Source organism: Stegodyphus dumicola, chromosome 3, assembly GCF_044657685.1.
Source record: "Stegodyphus dumicola isolate Sdum_Otavi_A_Nest chromosome 3, ASM4465768v1".
NCBI classification, from domain to species: domain Eukaryota; kingdom Metazoa; phylum Arthropoda; class Arachnida; order Araneae; family Eresidae; genus Stegodyphus; species Stegodyphus dumicola.
In genome coordinates this window covers 155,742,701-155,760,122 of record NC_140770.1, presented here as the reverse complement: position 1 = coordinate 155,760,122, position 17,422 = coordinate 155,742,701, and the positions used below count along the sequence as shown (strand labels likewise).

The 17,422-nt window shown below is 36.5% G+C and overlaps 2 protein-coding genes across 2 annotated transcripts; both read right to left on the bottom strand.

Moving 5' to 3' along the window:
- Nucleotides 1–7,708: 7,708 nt before the first annotated feature.
- Nucleotides 7,709–8,752, bottom strand: LOC146998144 (uncharacterized protein F54H12.2-like). Its single transcript, XM_085812460.1, has one exon. The coding sequence runs from the start codon at nt 8,750–8,752 to the stop codon at nt 7,709–7,711; it is 1,044 nt and encodes a 347-aa protein (XP_085668586.1).
- Nucleotides 8,753–8,791: 39 nt separating this feature from the next.
- On the bottom strand, nt 8,792–10,015 carry LOC146998143 (uncharacterized protein F54H12.2-like). Its single transcript, XM_085812459.1, has 2 exons — nt 9,049–10,015; nt 8,792–8,961 (listed from the first exon to the last, which is right to left on the bottom strand). The coding sequence occupies exons 1-2, from the start codon at nt 10,013–10,015 to the stop codon at nt 8,792–8,794; spliced, it is 1,137 nt and encodes a 378-aa protein (XP_085668585.1).
- Between the last annotated feature and the right edge of the window lie 7,407 nt (nt 10,016–17,422).

The following is a 17,422-nucleotide window of genomic DNA, read 5'->3' as shown; positions in this document are numbered from 1 at the left end:
TGCACAATGAATTTTCAGATGATTAGGCATTTAATTAGTTTAGATGCTTAATGCACAAGTAATTTTTAGATAATTAAGAATTTAATTCGTTTCGATGTTAAAAATGTCTAAAGGGTTTGATATTGGAATTTAAGAGAAAACTTTTATCTATGTTTTAGGTGGTCTATAAAGGAAAGGAGAGGTCTCAACGGATCAATGGCTCCACAATGGACAGTACGATGTGATTAAATCCCTGAAAGGATTTTTCGGCAGCAAATATTACTGCACGACCTGCGAAAAGGCCTGCCAAATGCATGAAAGTCATAGATGTGCCAATGCCTGTCCCATATGTTTGAGGATCGACTGCTTTCCAGGCGTGCCCCAATGATGTCAGGATTGTGACCGTCTCTGCCGCTCCGATGCCTGTTATGCAGCACACAAAGCCCTGACTGGAAACCAAGAGTTTTCACTTTCTGATAGGGTAAGTGTTTTTTGAAAATTTATCTTAACAAAGTTATTTATCATGTACTTTTTTTTGGAAATTGTTGTGTTAAAAAAATAATAATTGTCGTTACAGATATATCAGTGCAGGGAATGCTGCCAAGTGATCCGGAGGCGGGATTGCCCTAAAAAGTTGCATAAGTGCGGGACCACCAAGTGTCCTTCTTGCAGCCAGTTTGTCGTGGCTGCTGAGCACCGTTGCTATTTGCGACGTGTTGATCCGAAGAAGTCCGATGACAAGCTCATCTTCTTTGACTTCGAAACGGATCAGTCTTCGGGGGAACACCTCGTAAATTTCGCGGTGGCTCAGTATGCCGACGGCACAGAAAAAGTGTTTCCGGGATACACGGCATGTCAAGATTTCTGCGCCTGGCTGTTCTGCACAGAGCACAAGGGCTTCACCTCCGTGGCACATAACATGAAAGGGTAAGTTAAAAATACTTTAGTTTGCATGCTTTTTAAGTACGACTGGTTTTTCAATATTATTCATACTTTTTTTGTTACTTACAGGTTCGACGGACAGTTCGTGATGGCCTGGCTCCTGGAGCAAGGCACAGCGCCGGAAGTGATCCCTAACGGGTCTATGATGATGTGTTTAAGACACCCTAGTCTGAACATTCGGGTCATAGACTCGTTAAATTTTCTACCAATGGCGTTGGCCAAACTGCCGGGATGCTTCGGCCTCAGCGAGTTGAAGAAAGGATACTTCCCGCATCTCTTTAACTCCCGAGAAAACCAGAGTTATGTCGGAACGCTACCGGAGACCACTATTACAGCCCGGACACCGTGAGTACTCCAGCGCGAAAAGCATTTCTATCCTGGCTCCAAGAACACAAGGGGGATGTGTTCAATTTTCAAGCAGAGATGCTGGCCTATTGCAGGTATATTTTTTTCCCTCCTTTATTCTTATTTATTTAAGATTTTGTTTTATTCATATATTTTATGTTTCGTATTGTTTTAACATTTTTTTCTTTTAATAGATCGAACGTGGATATTCTTCGTCGTTGCTGCTTGGAATTTCGAGCCCAGTTTTTGGATGTGGCGGGTGTGGATCCATTCCAGTAAGTTAATTTCTTAATTCTTTTATACAATAATGATCATGTTTACAGTTATGTTCTTATAGAATAATCATGCTCATGAAGTTGGTTTTTTTCTTTTCAGATACGTGACCATTGCGTCAGCGTGTATGTCAACGTATCGGATTTCCACATTCAGCCCAACACGATTGCCATGGTACCCACACACGGATATGTGAATTCCACGAATTACAGCCCTGATTCGACCCGGTGGTTGGACTTTGTTGCTGCTTCGGAAGGCATTGCCATTCAACATGCGTTGAACGGTTCCGGAGAGCACAGAATCGCCGGAATCTCGGTAGACGGTTTCTGCCAAACAACTCAAACCGTCTATCAGTTTCAGGTAAGAAAATATAACCATTCTTTTTCTATGTGATTCTTTTGAATAATTTTACACTTTTAATGTTTAATTTACAATTGAACACTATTAATGTATTTGTATTATTTTAGGGCTGTTTCTTCCATGGATGTAGTTCGTGCTATGACGGGGATGTCATCCACCCCTTAAAAGGAGTTTCCATGGCAACGTTAAGAGAAAAGACAGAAGACACCACACGAAAACTTCGAGCCCAGGGTTTTCACGTCATAGAAATGTGGGAGCATGAGTTTCAATGACAGAAGGAAGAAAATCCAAACCTCCAAGCTTAACACCATTTGATGGACCGGCTCAATCCTCGCGAGTCATTTTTCGGAGGACGGACCAATGCCCTCAAATTGTTCCACGAGGGAGACGCTAAATATGTGGGTTTCACATCTCTCTATCCATGGGTTCGTACTTTTTTATTATTTTAAAACATTTTCATGGATGATGTGTTTTTCTGATTTTTATGTATGTTTTTTGTGATGTGTTTTTCTGACTTTTTGTTTTATTTCACAGGTGAACAAATATTGCGTCTACCCCGTGGGACATCCGGAAATCATCACAGAAATCTTCGGGGATCTAGAACACTACTTTGGCATCATTCAATGCCGTGTCATTCTTCCCCGAAACCTATATCTTCCTGTTCTTCCATACAGGTGCCGAAAGAAACTGATGTTTCCCCTGTGTCGGACTTTCGCCGTTCTACAGTGTCAGTCTTCCTGTACCCACACAGACGACGAAAGGGCTCTTGTCGGAACGTGGGTATCGGAAGAAGTCAAGCTGGCGATAAAGAAAGGTTACTGCGTCACATATGTAAGTATTCAAAGATTATTTAAATTGTTTGTCATAACCCAAATTTAATTAAAATCTTTTGTCATGACTGAAATGTACTCTTTATTTTCTAGATTTACGAAGTTTATCATTTCAAAGAATCGTCTACTTCCCTGTTTCGTTCCTACATTGATCTCTTTCTGAAGATGAAACAGGAAAGTAGCGGATGGCCTTCGGAGTGTGTGACGGAAGAAGCCAGACTGAAGTATATTCACCAGTATGAAGAAAGAGAGGGCGTCAAGTTGGACGCAGGGAAGATTTCCAAGAACCCTGGGCGTCGCCAAGTTGCCAAGTTGGCCCTAAACAGTTTCTGGGGCAGGTTAGATGATTTCTTTGGTACTTAAATTTTTTGTAAACATTTTTATTTTTTAAATTCGTTATGATTTATGTTGGATTTTGCTTTTCAGATGGGGTATGAACATAAACAAAGGACAGCTTACCTATGTACATACGGTGTCGGACTTTAATAAGATGATGGCTGATCCTACCAGAAAAGTAAGTTTTCTGATCAATTTTATTCATCTATAAACTTCGACCTATTATTCATGTGTTTTGAGCTGTGAACTCATGACTCTTCTATTCTTTTCAGATCAAAGATGTCTTTCTTCCCACGACTGAGGTGGCTGCAATACAATGGGAGTCTGCCAAGGAGTTTGTGCCGCAGGATGCTTCGACCAACATTTTTCTAGCGACGTTTACGGCAGCTTGGGCTCGCCTCAAGCTGTACAGTGAAATGGAGAAGCTGGATCGAGACGTCCTGTATCACGACACAGACTCCATCATCTACGCTACCAATGGTCCCAATGATCCTCCCTTGGGTAACTTCTTAGGGGAATTTACCGGCGAATTGGATGGAGATATCATCAAAACCTTCGTGTCAGGTAAGGACCTTTAAAAAGTTCCTTATTTAATATGTACCAAAAAAAAAATGTTTAATGCATATTTTTTATGTTATGTCTTTTTCTCACCATGTTTTATTTTATTTTATTTTTTTTTTTTCAGGAGGTCCGAAAAATTATGCGTACCAGACGGCCACTGGGAAAACTTGTTGCAAAGTCAGAGGATTTTCGTTGAACTTCAGAAATTCCCAGCTCTTAAATTTTGAAGCCATCAAAAGTCTGGTATGTAGTCTGGACCAAAAGGATGTCATAGCTCTGCACAACCCCTCCAAAATCGCCCGAGAACCAAAAAGAAGAAAAGTTGTGAATAAATCCGAAACAAAAATGTACAAAGTTGTGTTGGACAAAAGGGTGATTCAAGCAGACTTCACCACCTTACCATTTGGCTTTTAAAAAAAATGACTTTTGTAAAATGTATGGTATGTACAAAAATGTTTGTATGTAAAAAGATGATATGCACAATATCATACATTTGCGTGTAAAAACTTATTTAGAAAAAAAAAATAAACAGAAATTTGAAAATTATGGTGTTGTTCTTTTTTGAAAAGGATTTCATAAAAGGTAAGTTTTTAAAAATATTTTTTAGAAAATAAGGGTTATGATTATGTATATATTAGTTTAATAAAAAAATGATTTTATATATTAATTTATCAAAGAAAAACATAACACAAAATATCAGAAATTAAATTTTATTATGAACATTTCATTACAATTTCAGCCATAGCTTCGAAGAGGATTTTCTTTTAGGTCTAGCATACATAGTTTTTATATTCATTAAATTTTTCACAAAGTCTTGAGGATAGTTATTCACATTCAGTACATTTTTAAACTGTTCAAAGGCAGTAGGTCTTTCAGTTCTATTTCTCAACAGAAAGTTTATCAGTTGAACAATGTTGGACCCAGAAAACACATGACTGTCCAGAATCAGTTCTTTATTGTGTGTCCAGGAAATCTGATGTTTTTTTTAAGAAATCCATTATTTTCTGTGCCTTTCTTTTCTGTTTCACAGGAACAGTCTGCATAATTTTCATTTCTACATCTGTCTCAGAAAATTGTTCAGGCTGTTGTTTTTCAGGCGCATTCACATGAGGAAACGTAACATACTTTTGCAGAACCTGGATGTACAATTTGAACTTTTCTTCATCGTCCATATTCTTTTTTAAGATGTTTTGAATTTGGGTATCTAAATCACTCAAATGTTCACCTTCAAACTGGTGCATACGATCCAACGGTTACCAAAGCGAATTTCTTACTGTGTTCCATGGAGAAGAGAGGATAAGACACTGACTGCTGCAGGAATCAGGAAAGATAGAAAACCGTCACCTTTTTGAACCAAAAGACGTCTTTTCTTAAAAAGAGGTACTTTTTTGTCCGCTAATTTCCTCAAAGTTCTTTTAAAAGGGGCGAGTCGATTTTTGACGCGTTTGGTGACGGGTACGTTTCCTTTTAAAATATTTAAAACACACTCACATACTGGTTTGATGAGATGATTCGGACACTTTTTCAGTACAGAACAAGTACAGCCTTTGTTCGACTTTTTCCTAACAGTTTTAAATAATCCACATCCTTCAGATGAGACATTCTGATGACAAATGAGCTCTTTTTCTTGCCCACTTTCTTTTATATAGGTAACAAATGCAGCTGCTTTGGTTAAAGCACAGCAGTTAAATCCTTTTGCATGAATCGAACATGTTAAAGAACGTTTCTTTTTAAAATTCTCTATATTAGGACAGTCTAGATTTATGATGTCTCTACATAATAAATTTTCTAAAAATAATTTCTTTTCTAATACTTTCACGTATATGACAGAGTGCATAGATGACAAATACTGCAAAATAATGCGAAGATGAGTATAAGGTAAAACACCCTCATTCCAATTCATGTGATGACGATTTCTTGTGACCCAAGCAAAACACTTTTGCTGAGATCGTGATAATGTTTTCCAAGGCTGAAGAGGTAAAAATGACCAGCAACTGTGATATCCTTCATACGCGGAGTAAAAAGCTAATTCTTTAACAATTCAAGTAAAATGCTAATTCTTTAACAATTCTGAAAACCTTCGAAATCGATCACGATGGGAGGAGACATGTTAGCCATTCGACGTCTCAAACTGAAATGAACTATCTGTGCTGGTAGACATAGTATTTATCCCCAGGAAAGATGACTGTACGAAGGCGAAGCGTTTCGCTTGTTTTAGGTCGTAAATCAATCAGCAAGTAGCTAAATGGAGTTGAAGTAGCATCCTGAAAAATTTCTTGAAAGGCCTTTACTTTTCCGGGGAACATTTGCCTAGCTAAATGCATGATTTGGCTTTTATCTCTATGATTTTTGTATAGGACAAGGTAATGAGAATTTAAATGAATATTTCTTATCTCCTTACCTTGGTGAAAAAGATTTTGCGTTATAAAAACGACTGAAAGGTTTCGGTGATGACTTCCTTTTGTAAAAAGTTTGCTTAAGCGAGTATCACTAGCTAATTCAGACGTTAAATCGTCTATGATAATTAAAGCATTTTGGAGAGTCTGTAGATAGATGGTAATCCTTCTTCAAAATTTAAGTTTTTCATGGAATTAAAAAGAGGTTGATAACTTCCGTAGCAATAAATAATATTGGTCGGCATGGGATGGAACATTTTATGATCTATCAATTTCTTCACAAAAATCGTTTTACCCGAACCGGTTGGTCCGCTCACAAGACAAGTAGAAGGATGTACTAACTTGGGTAGTTTCATTTTTGGAAATGAGAGGAACTTTAAAAATATTGACCTTTTATACTTTACAGAAAATCTCTAAGCAGCCTTTTAGGATATTGGCAACCAGAAGACATTCGCTCCTTGATTACAAATATTTTTTATAAATTTAAAACAGTGATTTTTGAAAACATGTAAAGAGTTTTGAACGCACTCACAAATCGTTTCTCCGCAATGTGTGTGATTTAAATAAAAATTCGAAAATGCGTGGCATTTGATAAATCCTGTTGAATCAATCTTTTGATATATTTTATAGATTTCAAGTATAGTTTTATTTTGAAGACAGTTGAAATCTTATTTAGATGTCCATTGCAGATGAGTCCAAAGTAGGATACCCATACTTGAAAATATCCACACGACTAAAAAAACAGCAACAATCGTTTGTCGTTCCATGTTCGTGTTCGTGATTTTTTTTACAAACTGTGCTCTCACTATGTATGGAGAGACCTTTTATATCCCCAAAAATGCCCTTATTTCTCCAACCCTTATCTAAAAAAATACAACTATATGAATAAAGTAATATTTTATTTAAGTAGGTGTAGAAACAATACAAAGAAATACAAGACACAAATTGTTAAAACTTAAAAAGCAACTTTATTTTTTTTAAATCATGCTTACACCATATCGTTTTTTGACAAATTGAAATATTTGGAAGTCGTGATTCTTTCCAGCTAAGGGTGATACAATGAGTTCCATACAAAGTCCTTGACATCGTTTAATAATAAAATAAATACAATAATGTCCACATACATTAGAAGTTAAACTCTGAAGCGATATCTTGTTCCAGCAAACACGACGATATTTCTTGACAAAGGATGTGATATCTTTTCCATATAGTTGAGGCGGGAGTCCATAAGAGTAAAAAAATTCCAAAGTCTGTTTGTCTGCAATGTAGACAGCTAGTCAATGAGTTCCTTTTCCATCATGTTTTTCAGTATTGAACACCAGTGCACAGGGAAAACTTTGAATCACAGGTATTTTGTCACAAGGAAAAACACCCACATAATATCTCAAAGAAATATGATCTCGAGATAAGATTTGATGAATCTGTGATGAATTCCTCAGTTTCCAAAGTCGTATAGAATATTTCGAGCTTTATTGATTTCTATCAAATTTTTAAATTCAGCGTGCACTAATAATGAAACAGTTTGTTGTAAGCGAGTCCCAAATTTTATTTCTAATCTTAAGTTGCTGTGTCGAACCAGATTTAAATGAGAGCCATCACAAAGGTCAGGTGACAGGTCGAAGCGAAATAAGGAATATCATTTTGAAAATTCTGATCTTGAAAGGTAAAGTCCTCTGTCGTCTGCATTCATAAATACTGATAAGCTCGTATGAAATGATTTTTGTCAAAATTAGGCTGAAGAGGATTATGAGGTACCGGTTGACCATCCACATAAACGCCGATAAAGTTCATATTATAATGCTTGAATTCAAAAGGAGACTTTTTATAGTTTCCGTTAAAGGCATCATTATCGACACATGCCACCACAATACGATTAGGCATTTGACCTATGAAAATATTGTCTTGAATAAAACTCATATTTCCCGTTGGAATAGAATAGGCTTTGCAGAACACTCTATTAATGGGATATTTGGATGTCGAATTTTCTAGGCTTATGGCATGTCCTAGCACAACACCCGGACTGACTCTCACTTTTCTTACAAACAAAGAAGCTTGTTCGAGTAAAACTTTAAATTCACCTTCACCCAATAAACAAAATTCTGGTTTGCTGCGTATGAGTTTAATCTTCATATACACCATATTCAACAAAAGTCTTTCTTGATGAAACATATCCAAATGCAACCGGCCAATCATATCGACTGAGGCACTCAGTTTAAACAATTCTGCTCGTTGGTTGAATCCTTCGTTCGGCTGAGTATCTTCAATATCAAAAACATTCATACGTCCTGCTGTATCTTTAAAAAACAATTCTGATGAAAGTTGCGAAGTTTTCGTATCAAATCCATGATTCAGTAATTTTTCTATCATGGCTCTGTAGGGATAAGTGTTATTACTGGTAGAAACGAGTCTTTCATTTAAACTAATATCCACTTGTGAAAACATGGAATGTAAAAACAGATTGACAGGTCCTACTTTACTTTCAGAGGTAATAGGCTTGCCATCACTTTTTAAAATTTTCACTTTCACATAGAGTTGTGTCTGTGATAAGTCAAAGTATTCGTCTCCGCTTCCAGAAACATTGAATTCAACAGGACGTCCTTCCGACACATTGGCTAATGGATGAAATTCAACCCACTGACCTTTTTCTATCACTGTTTGAGTGGGAGGTAACGAAAATAAATCCAATTCGGATTTTGCACATTCTGGAGAATCTTTTAACAGAAAAGCCATTACGAGTCAAAAATATCACGTCTTTGCACCTTCCTGGCTTTAGGTAACAGTTTGTTCTAAAGGACTGTCAAATTTTATTTCTAATCTTAAGTTGCTGTGTCGAATCAGATTTAAATGAGAGCCATCACAAAGATCAGGTGACAAATCGAAGCGAAATAAGGTATATCCCTTTGAAAATTCTGATCTTGAAAGGTAAAGTCCTCGGTCGTCTGCATTTGTAAATAAATTCTGATAAGCTCGTATAAAATAGTTTTTCTCAAAATTAGATTGAAGAGGATTATGAGGTACCGGTTGACCATCTACATAAACGCCGATAAAGTTCATATTATAATGCTTGAATTCGAAAGGAGACTTTTTATAGTTTCCATTGAAGGCATCATTATCGACGCAAGTCACCACAATACGATTAGGCATTTGGCCTATGAAAATTTTATCTTGAATAAAAGTCATATTTCCAGTGGGAATGGAATAGGCTTTGCATAGTACTCTTTGAATGGGATATTTGGCTGTTGATTTTTCTAGGCTTTTTGCATGTCCTAGCACAACACCAGGGCTAACTCTCACTTTTCTTACAAACAAAGAAGCATGTTCGAGTACGACTTTAAATTCACCATCTCCCAGTAAACAAAATTCGGGTTTGCTGCGTATGAGTTTAATTTTCATATCCACCATATTCAGCAAAAGTCTTTCCTGATGAAACATATCCAAGTGCAATCGGCCAATCATATCGACCGAGGCACTCAGTTTAAACAATTCTGCTCGTTGATTGAATTCTTCATTCGGCGGGGTGTCTTGAGTATCAAAAACATTCATACGTCCTGCTGTATCTTTGAAAAACAATTCTGATGACAGTTGAGACGTTTTCGTATCAAAACCATGATTCAGTAATTTTTCTATCATGGCTCTGTAAGGATACGTGTTATTACTGGTGGAAACGAGTCTTTCGTTTAAGCTAATATCCACTTGAGAAAACATAGAATGTAAAAAGAGATTGGCAGGTCCCACTTTACTTTCAGCCGTGATTAGCTTGCCATCATTTTTAAAAATTTTCACTTTGACGTAGAGTTGTGTCTGTGATAAGTCTAGGTAGTCATCTCCGCTTCCAGAAACATTGAACTCGACAGGACTTCCTTCCGATACATTGGCTAATGGATGCAATTCAACCCACTGACCTTTTTCGATAACTGTTTGTGTGGGAGGTAGCAAAAATAAATCGAATTCGGATTTTGCCCATTCTGGAGAATCTTTTAACAGAAAAGCCATTACGAGTCAAAAATATCACGTCGTTGCACCTTCCTGGCTTTAGACGAAATGAAGTGTTTGGACTTAGACTCTATAATTGACCGAACTATTGCGAAGAGCAATGTTGCCGGTTCCAGAATTAAAGCCCAAGGGCACTTGACATAAATAAATCCGTACGTGGAGAAAATCTCAGATGAGAAAACGTAGATAAGGGGAAGAAGATATGTACTAAAAAGAGCAAGACAATCCAATCGGACAAGTTCGCAAAACGTGACGAGCGATCATAGCTTTCAAGGAGGACCCAAGACAATGGAAATCAATGACAACAATACGAGAAGATACGCTACAGCAATGGTTCCAATGACAAATTCAAGAACTTCAATCAAAATCAGATGCATTGGAAGTATAAATAGCTAACAATTGAGGATCTAAGTGAAAAAGTTGTCGTCTCCTCCCATGAAGGTGTGAGCTGCAAGTGGTCTGACGCTTCTATCTTCGAAGAGAATTTCATAATTAAAGACTTGGGAGTAATTAACAAAGTCACATTGCACAGCTTTGTTGAAGAATTTTTCATTAGATCTTCTGATGTAATCTGGAATCGTCTCAAGTTTTAAGTCTCTGTGTAAAAGTTTATTGCGGATAAGATAGTGTAAATCAGTAATAATGCGCAGAAATTTGTTTTGCACTACTTGTAATTGATGCAGTTGAGTTTGAGTGACCGTGTTCCAAGCAGGAGCAGCATAACAAAGTATCGGTCGAATGCAAGTGGTATATATATGTGTTTTTTGGTACGCAAGCTAAGATTTGAATATTTTCCAATGACCGGGAAAAATCTGCATATTATGCCCATGGCTTTGCTCTTGACACTATTAATGTGATTAGACCATGTGAGCCTTTGGTTCAAAATAATTCCTAAGTATTCGGCCTTTGTGACCAGAGGAACAGCTTCCTGAAAAAGGTAGAGGTCTTTAAAAGCAATGTTTTTCTTAGTTTTGCTAAGAATTAAAAGTTGTGACTTGCTAGCATTGATTTTTACGCGCCAATTTGTGCACCAGTCTTCTACGGCATAGAGGTAATTTTGTATTTTGTCTATTGCATGATTAGCTTGGATGGATTTAATTGCAATCGCCGTATCGTCGGCATAACATGCTAACAGAGAGTAATTGTCCAAACCAGGGTGAGAAAAATCTGATATGTAGAAAATATATAGTACTGTACCGAGAATACTTCCTTGTGGGACGCTGGATCTTATAGGTCTTGAATTAGATTTTTAATTTCCTTGAGCGACGAAGAAAGTGCGGTTCTGCAAAAAGGAGAAGATCAGAAGAATGAGTTCTCTAGGAAGTCCCAAGTTGATAAGCTTGAAGACGAACCCCTCATGCCAGACGCGGTCAAAGGCTTTTGCCACGTCCAGCATAAGGAGCGCAACACTTTGCTTGTTATGGAATGCAGATCCCACAAATTCTACAATTCTTACTAGTTGTCGAGTAGTACTGAGGTTTTTTCTGAATCCGTACTAATCATTAGGTAGCAGGTAAAGAAAAGGTTCCAATCTAGTGAGAATAAATCTTTCATAAATTTTACCAAGGCTGGATAACAAACTGATAGGACGATAGCCATCAGGCTTGGTCACATCATTACCCGGTTTGGGAAGACGAAAGGTCTTGGCTTGCTTCCAAGAATCAAGGAAATAGTTGAGAGTAAGACAAGCGTTGAGAATACTAGCGAATTTACTGATAAGTTTCTAGGTAAGGTAGAAAGCATTTTATTTGTAATTTGATCACTTCCAGGAGCTTTTTTGAAGTGTTTGGGGGTTTTGCGCTTCCTTTTAAACCTTCTGTGACCAATCATCTCGTCTGCTTTCTGAACTGCTATCCTCGCTAATTTTTTGCAAGCTTCTTTAGATCTGGTTTTGAGGGAGACTTTAAAAGTTTCCCCTGACAATACGTCTTTTGCAATTTGTGTTCCAGTCCGCAAAGCTTATTTTCCAACTGTTTTGGCTCCACTCATCAAAAAAGGCATAGCACTGCGAAACAGCTTTGCAAAAAATCCACCAATACCATAACCTTTCAGTAAAATGGTTCCTTGATAGTAAGGTAATCCATTTCCAGTTTGAGCTAAATAATAACCTTCAAATTTTTTCGTGCAACACGTATAAGGCACCCTCATGTTTGATGCTTCTAATCTTCCATACACAATCCAAATGACATCAATTTCCAAATGAAGGCTTCTTTTATAGAATTTGTCTCAGACGAAAATGCTACACAAGAAATACTTTGCCTGTTTCGAATGGTACTAAATCTCCAGAGTGAAGTCTTATGTCAATATGTATAGTCTGAAAATGCTCGCGGATAACTGGCAAGTAAAAGGGCCGGGGGTAATGAGCGTTTATGATGTCTCCGTCATTTCCTTCTACGGTGACAATTTTTAACAACGGGGCTTGTACATCTCCCACAATTTGAGGTTCTACGAGATCACAATACACATACATGACAGGAAAAGATACTTTTAGATCGGCTACAAAAGGACTTTGTTCCAATCCTTTGTAAACACCCGGCTCGAACCCAGAAGCTCAGCTAATCCTTCATGAAGAAGGACTTTGCAGTTTTCGTCGGTTTTAATGGTATGGTCACTTTTTTCGTGACAGGATGATAACTGAATTCAATCTTATTTTTATGGGAAGGTAGTTTCATGGCTTTTAATAAATCTGGTATCATTTCATAACTTCCTGGAGGCACTCTTCTACCTTCCAATTTTCCATCACCCAAATCAAATCCAAATAAATTATTGTCTTTTAGGACGTTATACCATGTGTGAGGGTAAATAAAGTCCACAAGAGATAACTCCCACTGACTATTTATATCCATCAGAGTAGGAAGCTGAGTGGTAAATTGTGATATTTTGTTGTCTGGAAAAAAAACGCGTGGAGCTGTAGCTGATCAGTGTGATTAAGAAAGACATGTTTCGTTTAAATGACAGATAAGCAGAATGTACGGGGCTTTTATACTCTTCTCACATCATCCACCCAAGCATTGAAGCTTTCAGGGTACCCCTGAAATTTCACAAAGTATTCTATTTTCCCGCGACGTTTCCTCTTTTTTAAAACTTTGTCTACAGGATAATAACCAGAGTCCGAAACCTTTTGAAGTTATTGTTTGTAAAAAGTTCCTTGTATAACTTCTCCTGCTAGATCTTACAGTTTATAGACAAGAGGAATCCGTCGAATAATTTTATAGATTGTAAAAACTTCTCGTGTCCAGTTTTGTTCGTATCCTTTCTCAAAGAGCATTTTTCTAGGCTGATGCGTACCGTATCTCCAATCTTTAAATCTGAAGAAATAGGGTTTTGTACTGGTTGCTGACCATACAGCGTTTTCCAAATTTTTTCTTGATTTTGTAGCGTAACGGATACAGGTTCTGTCTTAATACTACGATGCCATGTATTGTTATAACTGGATATCAATTTATCTATCACATCAATGTACTTTCGTGTATTCACTTCGGCAAAGTATTTCCACATTTTTGTTAGAGTTCGGTTAAATCGTTTTATGACAGAAGCTTTGGTTGTATTATGTGTCGTGAAAAACTGAAGGTTTCTCTTTTTCAAAAAATTTTGAACTTGTTTATTGGTAAACTCTTTTCCAGCATCTGTTTGTAATGATCCGGGTGTACGTTCCGAAAATATCTTTTCGAAAGCGGATAGGATAGACGTAGATGTTTATCTTTGAGAGGGATAGCCCAAGCGTATTTCGAAAGGATGTCTATACAGGTCAGCAAATATTTATATCCATCATTAAAAGACGCCAGGGATTGCATATCCACTAAATCAGATTGAAATTGCTCGTTTAAGCCTCCTACGATGACTCTGTTCCTGGCAAACTTTTGCCTCAAAGGCTTGTGCAAAGTATAAGAATCCTTGGTTTTCAACCATTTCTGAATGTCTTTTGTTTTTACGCGACCTTTTAAAGCACGATGCAAAGCAGCAACACCCTCAAAACTTGCGGGGACCTGTGGATCCCCATAGGTCTGAGACAGAGCTGCGTTTATTGCAACAGTTGTTATGATCTAAACGTACACTGATATTCATTTATATATATTTAAATAGAATAGGGAAATAATGCCAGAGTTTCTAATATCTTGCCGATATAAAGGTTCCAGAAAATAGGTTAACACATGTACAAGAGAGAAAATGAAATGCTACTTAACATTTCAAAATTTGAACAAGTAATGATATATATGTTTAAGAACAACCATATTTATACTCAATAAAAATCAATAGGTTTGTACTTAATAGGTATATTTAAAAATTATTTAAGTGTTCATTACAGATTAATCCTTTTAAATAAGGTCTGAAACTGGAGACAGTCATGAGGCCATTTTAAAACAAAATAAAATTTTATTGAGTATCCTAATTAATTTACAAATATTCATAGTATTCAATACTAAGACACCATTGGTAGTACAAAATGTGTTTCTTACTTCATCGAGTACATGGTTTAAACAAACACATTTTAAAAAGTCCTTGGTAATGTAGTGAGCAGGTTTCAGTAACATTAAATAGGATTCTTCACCCGAAATATTTCCGTAAAATTGTCTGGCGATGTCAGCAGCATTGAATCTCACAGAAATGGCATTCACAGTTTCTGTTTTATGAACAAGTTCTTCACAGTCTATGCTCTTGGGATATTTTAGTTCTTCTTGTTGGTTAAGAAGCTCTTCAAGCGACATCTTTAGAATGGTTTGGAGGCGTGCTCTTCCCATAGAAATGTCGAAGGACTGGGGAAGATTTTCCTCCTTAACAGGTTCGTCGGATATGCTTTCGTAGGCTTCACAAAAGTTCATGTTTTGATAAACGAGACTAGGTGACAATGTCGCTGATACGGCTAAATTTGGTCATCAGTTCTTCCCACTGCGTAGTTGTAATGCTGAGGCTACTTTTTTCATTTCCTTGAGCAGAAAGTTGTTTCAGAGTAAAGAGGGAATCCTTATACGTGACTACAAAATTCTTGGGCAACTTCAGATTTAGTGTCAGATTTAGTCTTCTTCCTCCATTCAACTATTTTTAAAGATTAAAATTGTAAAAACAGTATATTTTCAAAAAGGTACTTACCTCTTTGTGGTTTCGTGCCTGATCCATTCAAAGCAGTGAAGAATGATTGTCTAAGCAAGAGCAGGTACGTACACTCTAGGCAACAGGCAGGAAAGAAATGCGGAACGTTGCTCGGGATAGCCTTATGTCGGGTAGGAACTCTTTATTTCATCTGAACGGTGATTGGTTAAGAGACGGTAAAGTTATGTTGTCATGTTTCAAAGAATCTGATTGGTCCACAGAAAAGTATCCATACACCTGAGCAGAGGTATACAAAGGTGTGATACGGCAGACGCCATTTTGTAAGACAACATGCCCCAACAAGAAATAAATGATGTCATTCCAAACACGTGGTTTAGAGCTCGTTGCCACAAAACCTAAAAAAATATATTCGATGCCACAAAAAATAAAAACTTTGAAAACAAAATCTTTGCCACAGAATAAAAACAAAACTTTGATGATGTCATTCCGTCTACGTCATTCCTTCCATCTACGTCATTTCCGGTTGTTCAAGATGGTGGTGACCACGCCCCTTTTCTGTGACGTCACTTCCGCCTACCGGTTACTACTAATATAGATATTAATTTTACCAACAGAAAAGTTTCCATCAAAGAATCTTTTTAAAGATTTGTTGAAATACATGCTAAAGATGCAGCATCAATTGAAAATACAATTTTAGAAAAATGAAATTCCGATCAGATTTCATTAACAAATTGTAGATTACAATATTATGATAATGCTGCCATTATGTCAGGTCACATATCTGGCGTTCAACAAAGAATTATGAAAAAATAATAAAGCATGATTTGTAAATTTTGATAACCCCTCATTAAATTTAGTAGAAGTCACTGCAGCTAAGCAAGATCCAATTGTTATAACATGCTTTGGAATAACTGAAAACGTATATCTCCTTTTCTCACGTTCAACATCACGATGGGGATTATTAAAAAATGCTTTAAAGAAAACTGGTAAACAACAATCTGAAACACGATGGAGCGCCAAAGCAGAAGCGGTTAGCGTTATTGTTGGAAGACTGGAAGAATTATTAGAAAAATTAGCAGAGGATAGTACTACCACAAGTGACACCAGAAGTGAAGCTGCACTTTTATTGCAAAATATGCTGAAATTTAGTTTCATAACTTTAGTATACTTCTCGCATAAAATCTTGAGGAAAATTGATCGTGTGCAGCTTAGGTTACAAGATACTAAAAGGAATTTTAAAGCAACGTTTTTGATCGTCTGCAGCAGGAAATAAAGAAGCGATTTACACGATTAAGTAATCTTAACTCCAAATTTGGATTTTTACTGGACGTTGAAAATTTATTAAACAAGGGTAATGTTGATAACCATCTTGAAAAGAATTGTAAAAATTTGGGTGAATTTTATAATACAGATTTTAACAGAAAACTTCTATGTCGAAATATGTGATTGCAAGATGTTACTCACCAGTAGAAAAAGTTAACCTAAAAACTCCATTACAGCTTCTTTACCTTTAAAATATCGTATGGAGAAGATGTTTTTCCAAACCTGAGAGTCGCTCTACAAATACTCCTTACTATTTCAGTAGCAAATTAAAATTAATTTTGACACATCTACGATCAACGATGGGGCAAGATCGCCTAAGTGACCTAGCATTCTTAAGTGTAGAAAGAGAAAAATTTTAAGTGATCGACTTTGATGAAGTAATTGATAAATTTGCTTCATCAAAGGCAAGAAAAATATATACATAATAATTAATTGTATTCATTTATTATAATATTATATTATTATTAAATATAGCGGACCTTATATATATTAACTTTTAAATTGTTTGAAAATTTTCCTTTTTTTAAAATTAATTAAGTATGTTCAATAAATAACATCTTATTCTAGATGACGGATTATTCTAGATAACCATCTTTAACTAGTTCTAGTAACATCTTTAATTTATTCCGATTTTTCTACTGACAGACAAATTTCCGAATCCAATTCCAGTCTTGGTTTTTTAACAAGATTCTTTTGCCTCAAATGTAAAGCCTAACCTGAGCCTGTGTCCCTATATATCTCGAAAAAACAAAACAGTATTTTGTAGAAGAGTACTTGCAGTGACTATTCATAATATATTATAGAATATTTTAAGCTAGGTACTGTAATCTTTTATTTTTGTCTTATATTCTTATTACGAGTATATTCTATATATTACATGACTATATGTTTTTCGGAGGGGGGGGTGCGCCAGAAAGGTATCATGCCCCGGGCGCCAATTCAGCTAGCTACGCTCCTGCCTCTCCTAACAAGTAGCAGCGAAACTAATTAGTGGCTATCTCGCGGGGCGGAAGTTGCCAAATAAAGAAAAGCCCC

Coding starts and splice junctions, on each gene's coding strand:
- LOC146998144 (XM_085812460.1), bottom strand. CDS start 8,752: ATGGCTTTTCTGTTAAAAGATTCTCCAGAATGTGCAAAATCCGAATTG.
- LOC146998143 (XM_085812459.1), bottom strand. CDS start 10,015: ATGGCTTTTCTGTTAAAAGATTCTCCAGAATGGGCAAAATCCGAATTC. Junction 8,962..9,048: donor TATCGGCGTTTATGTAGATG/GTCAACCGGTAC, acceptor TTACAAATGCAG/ACGACCGAGGACTTTACCTT.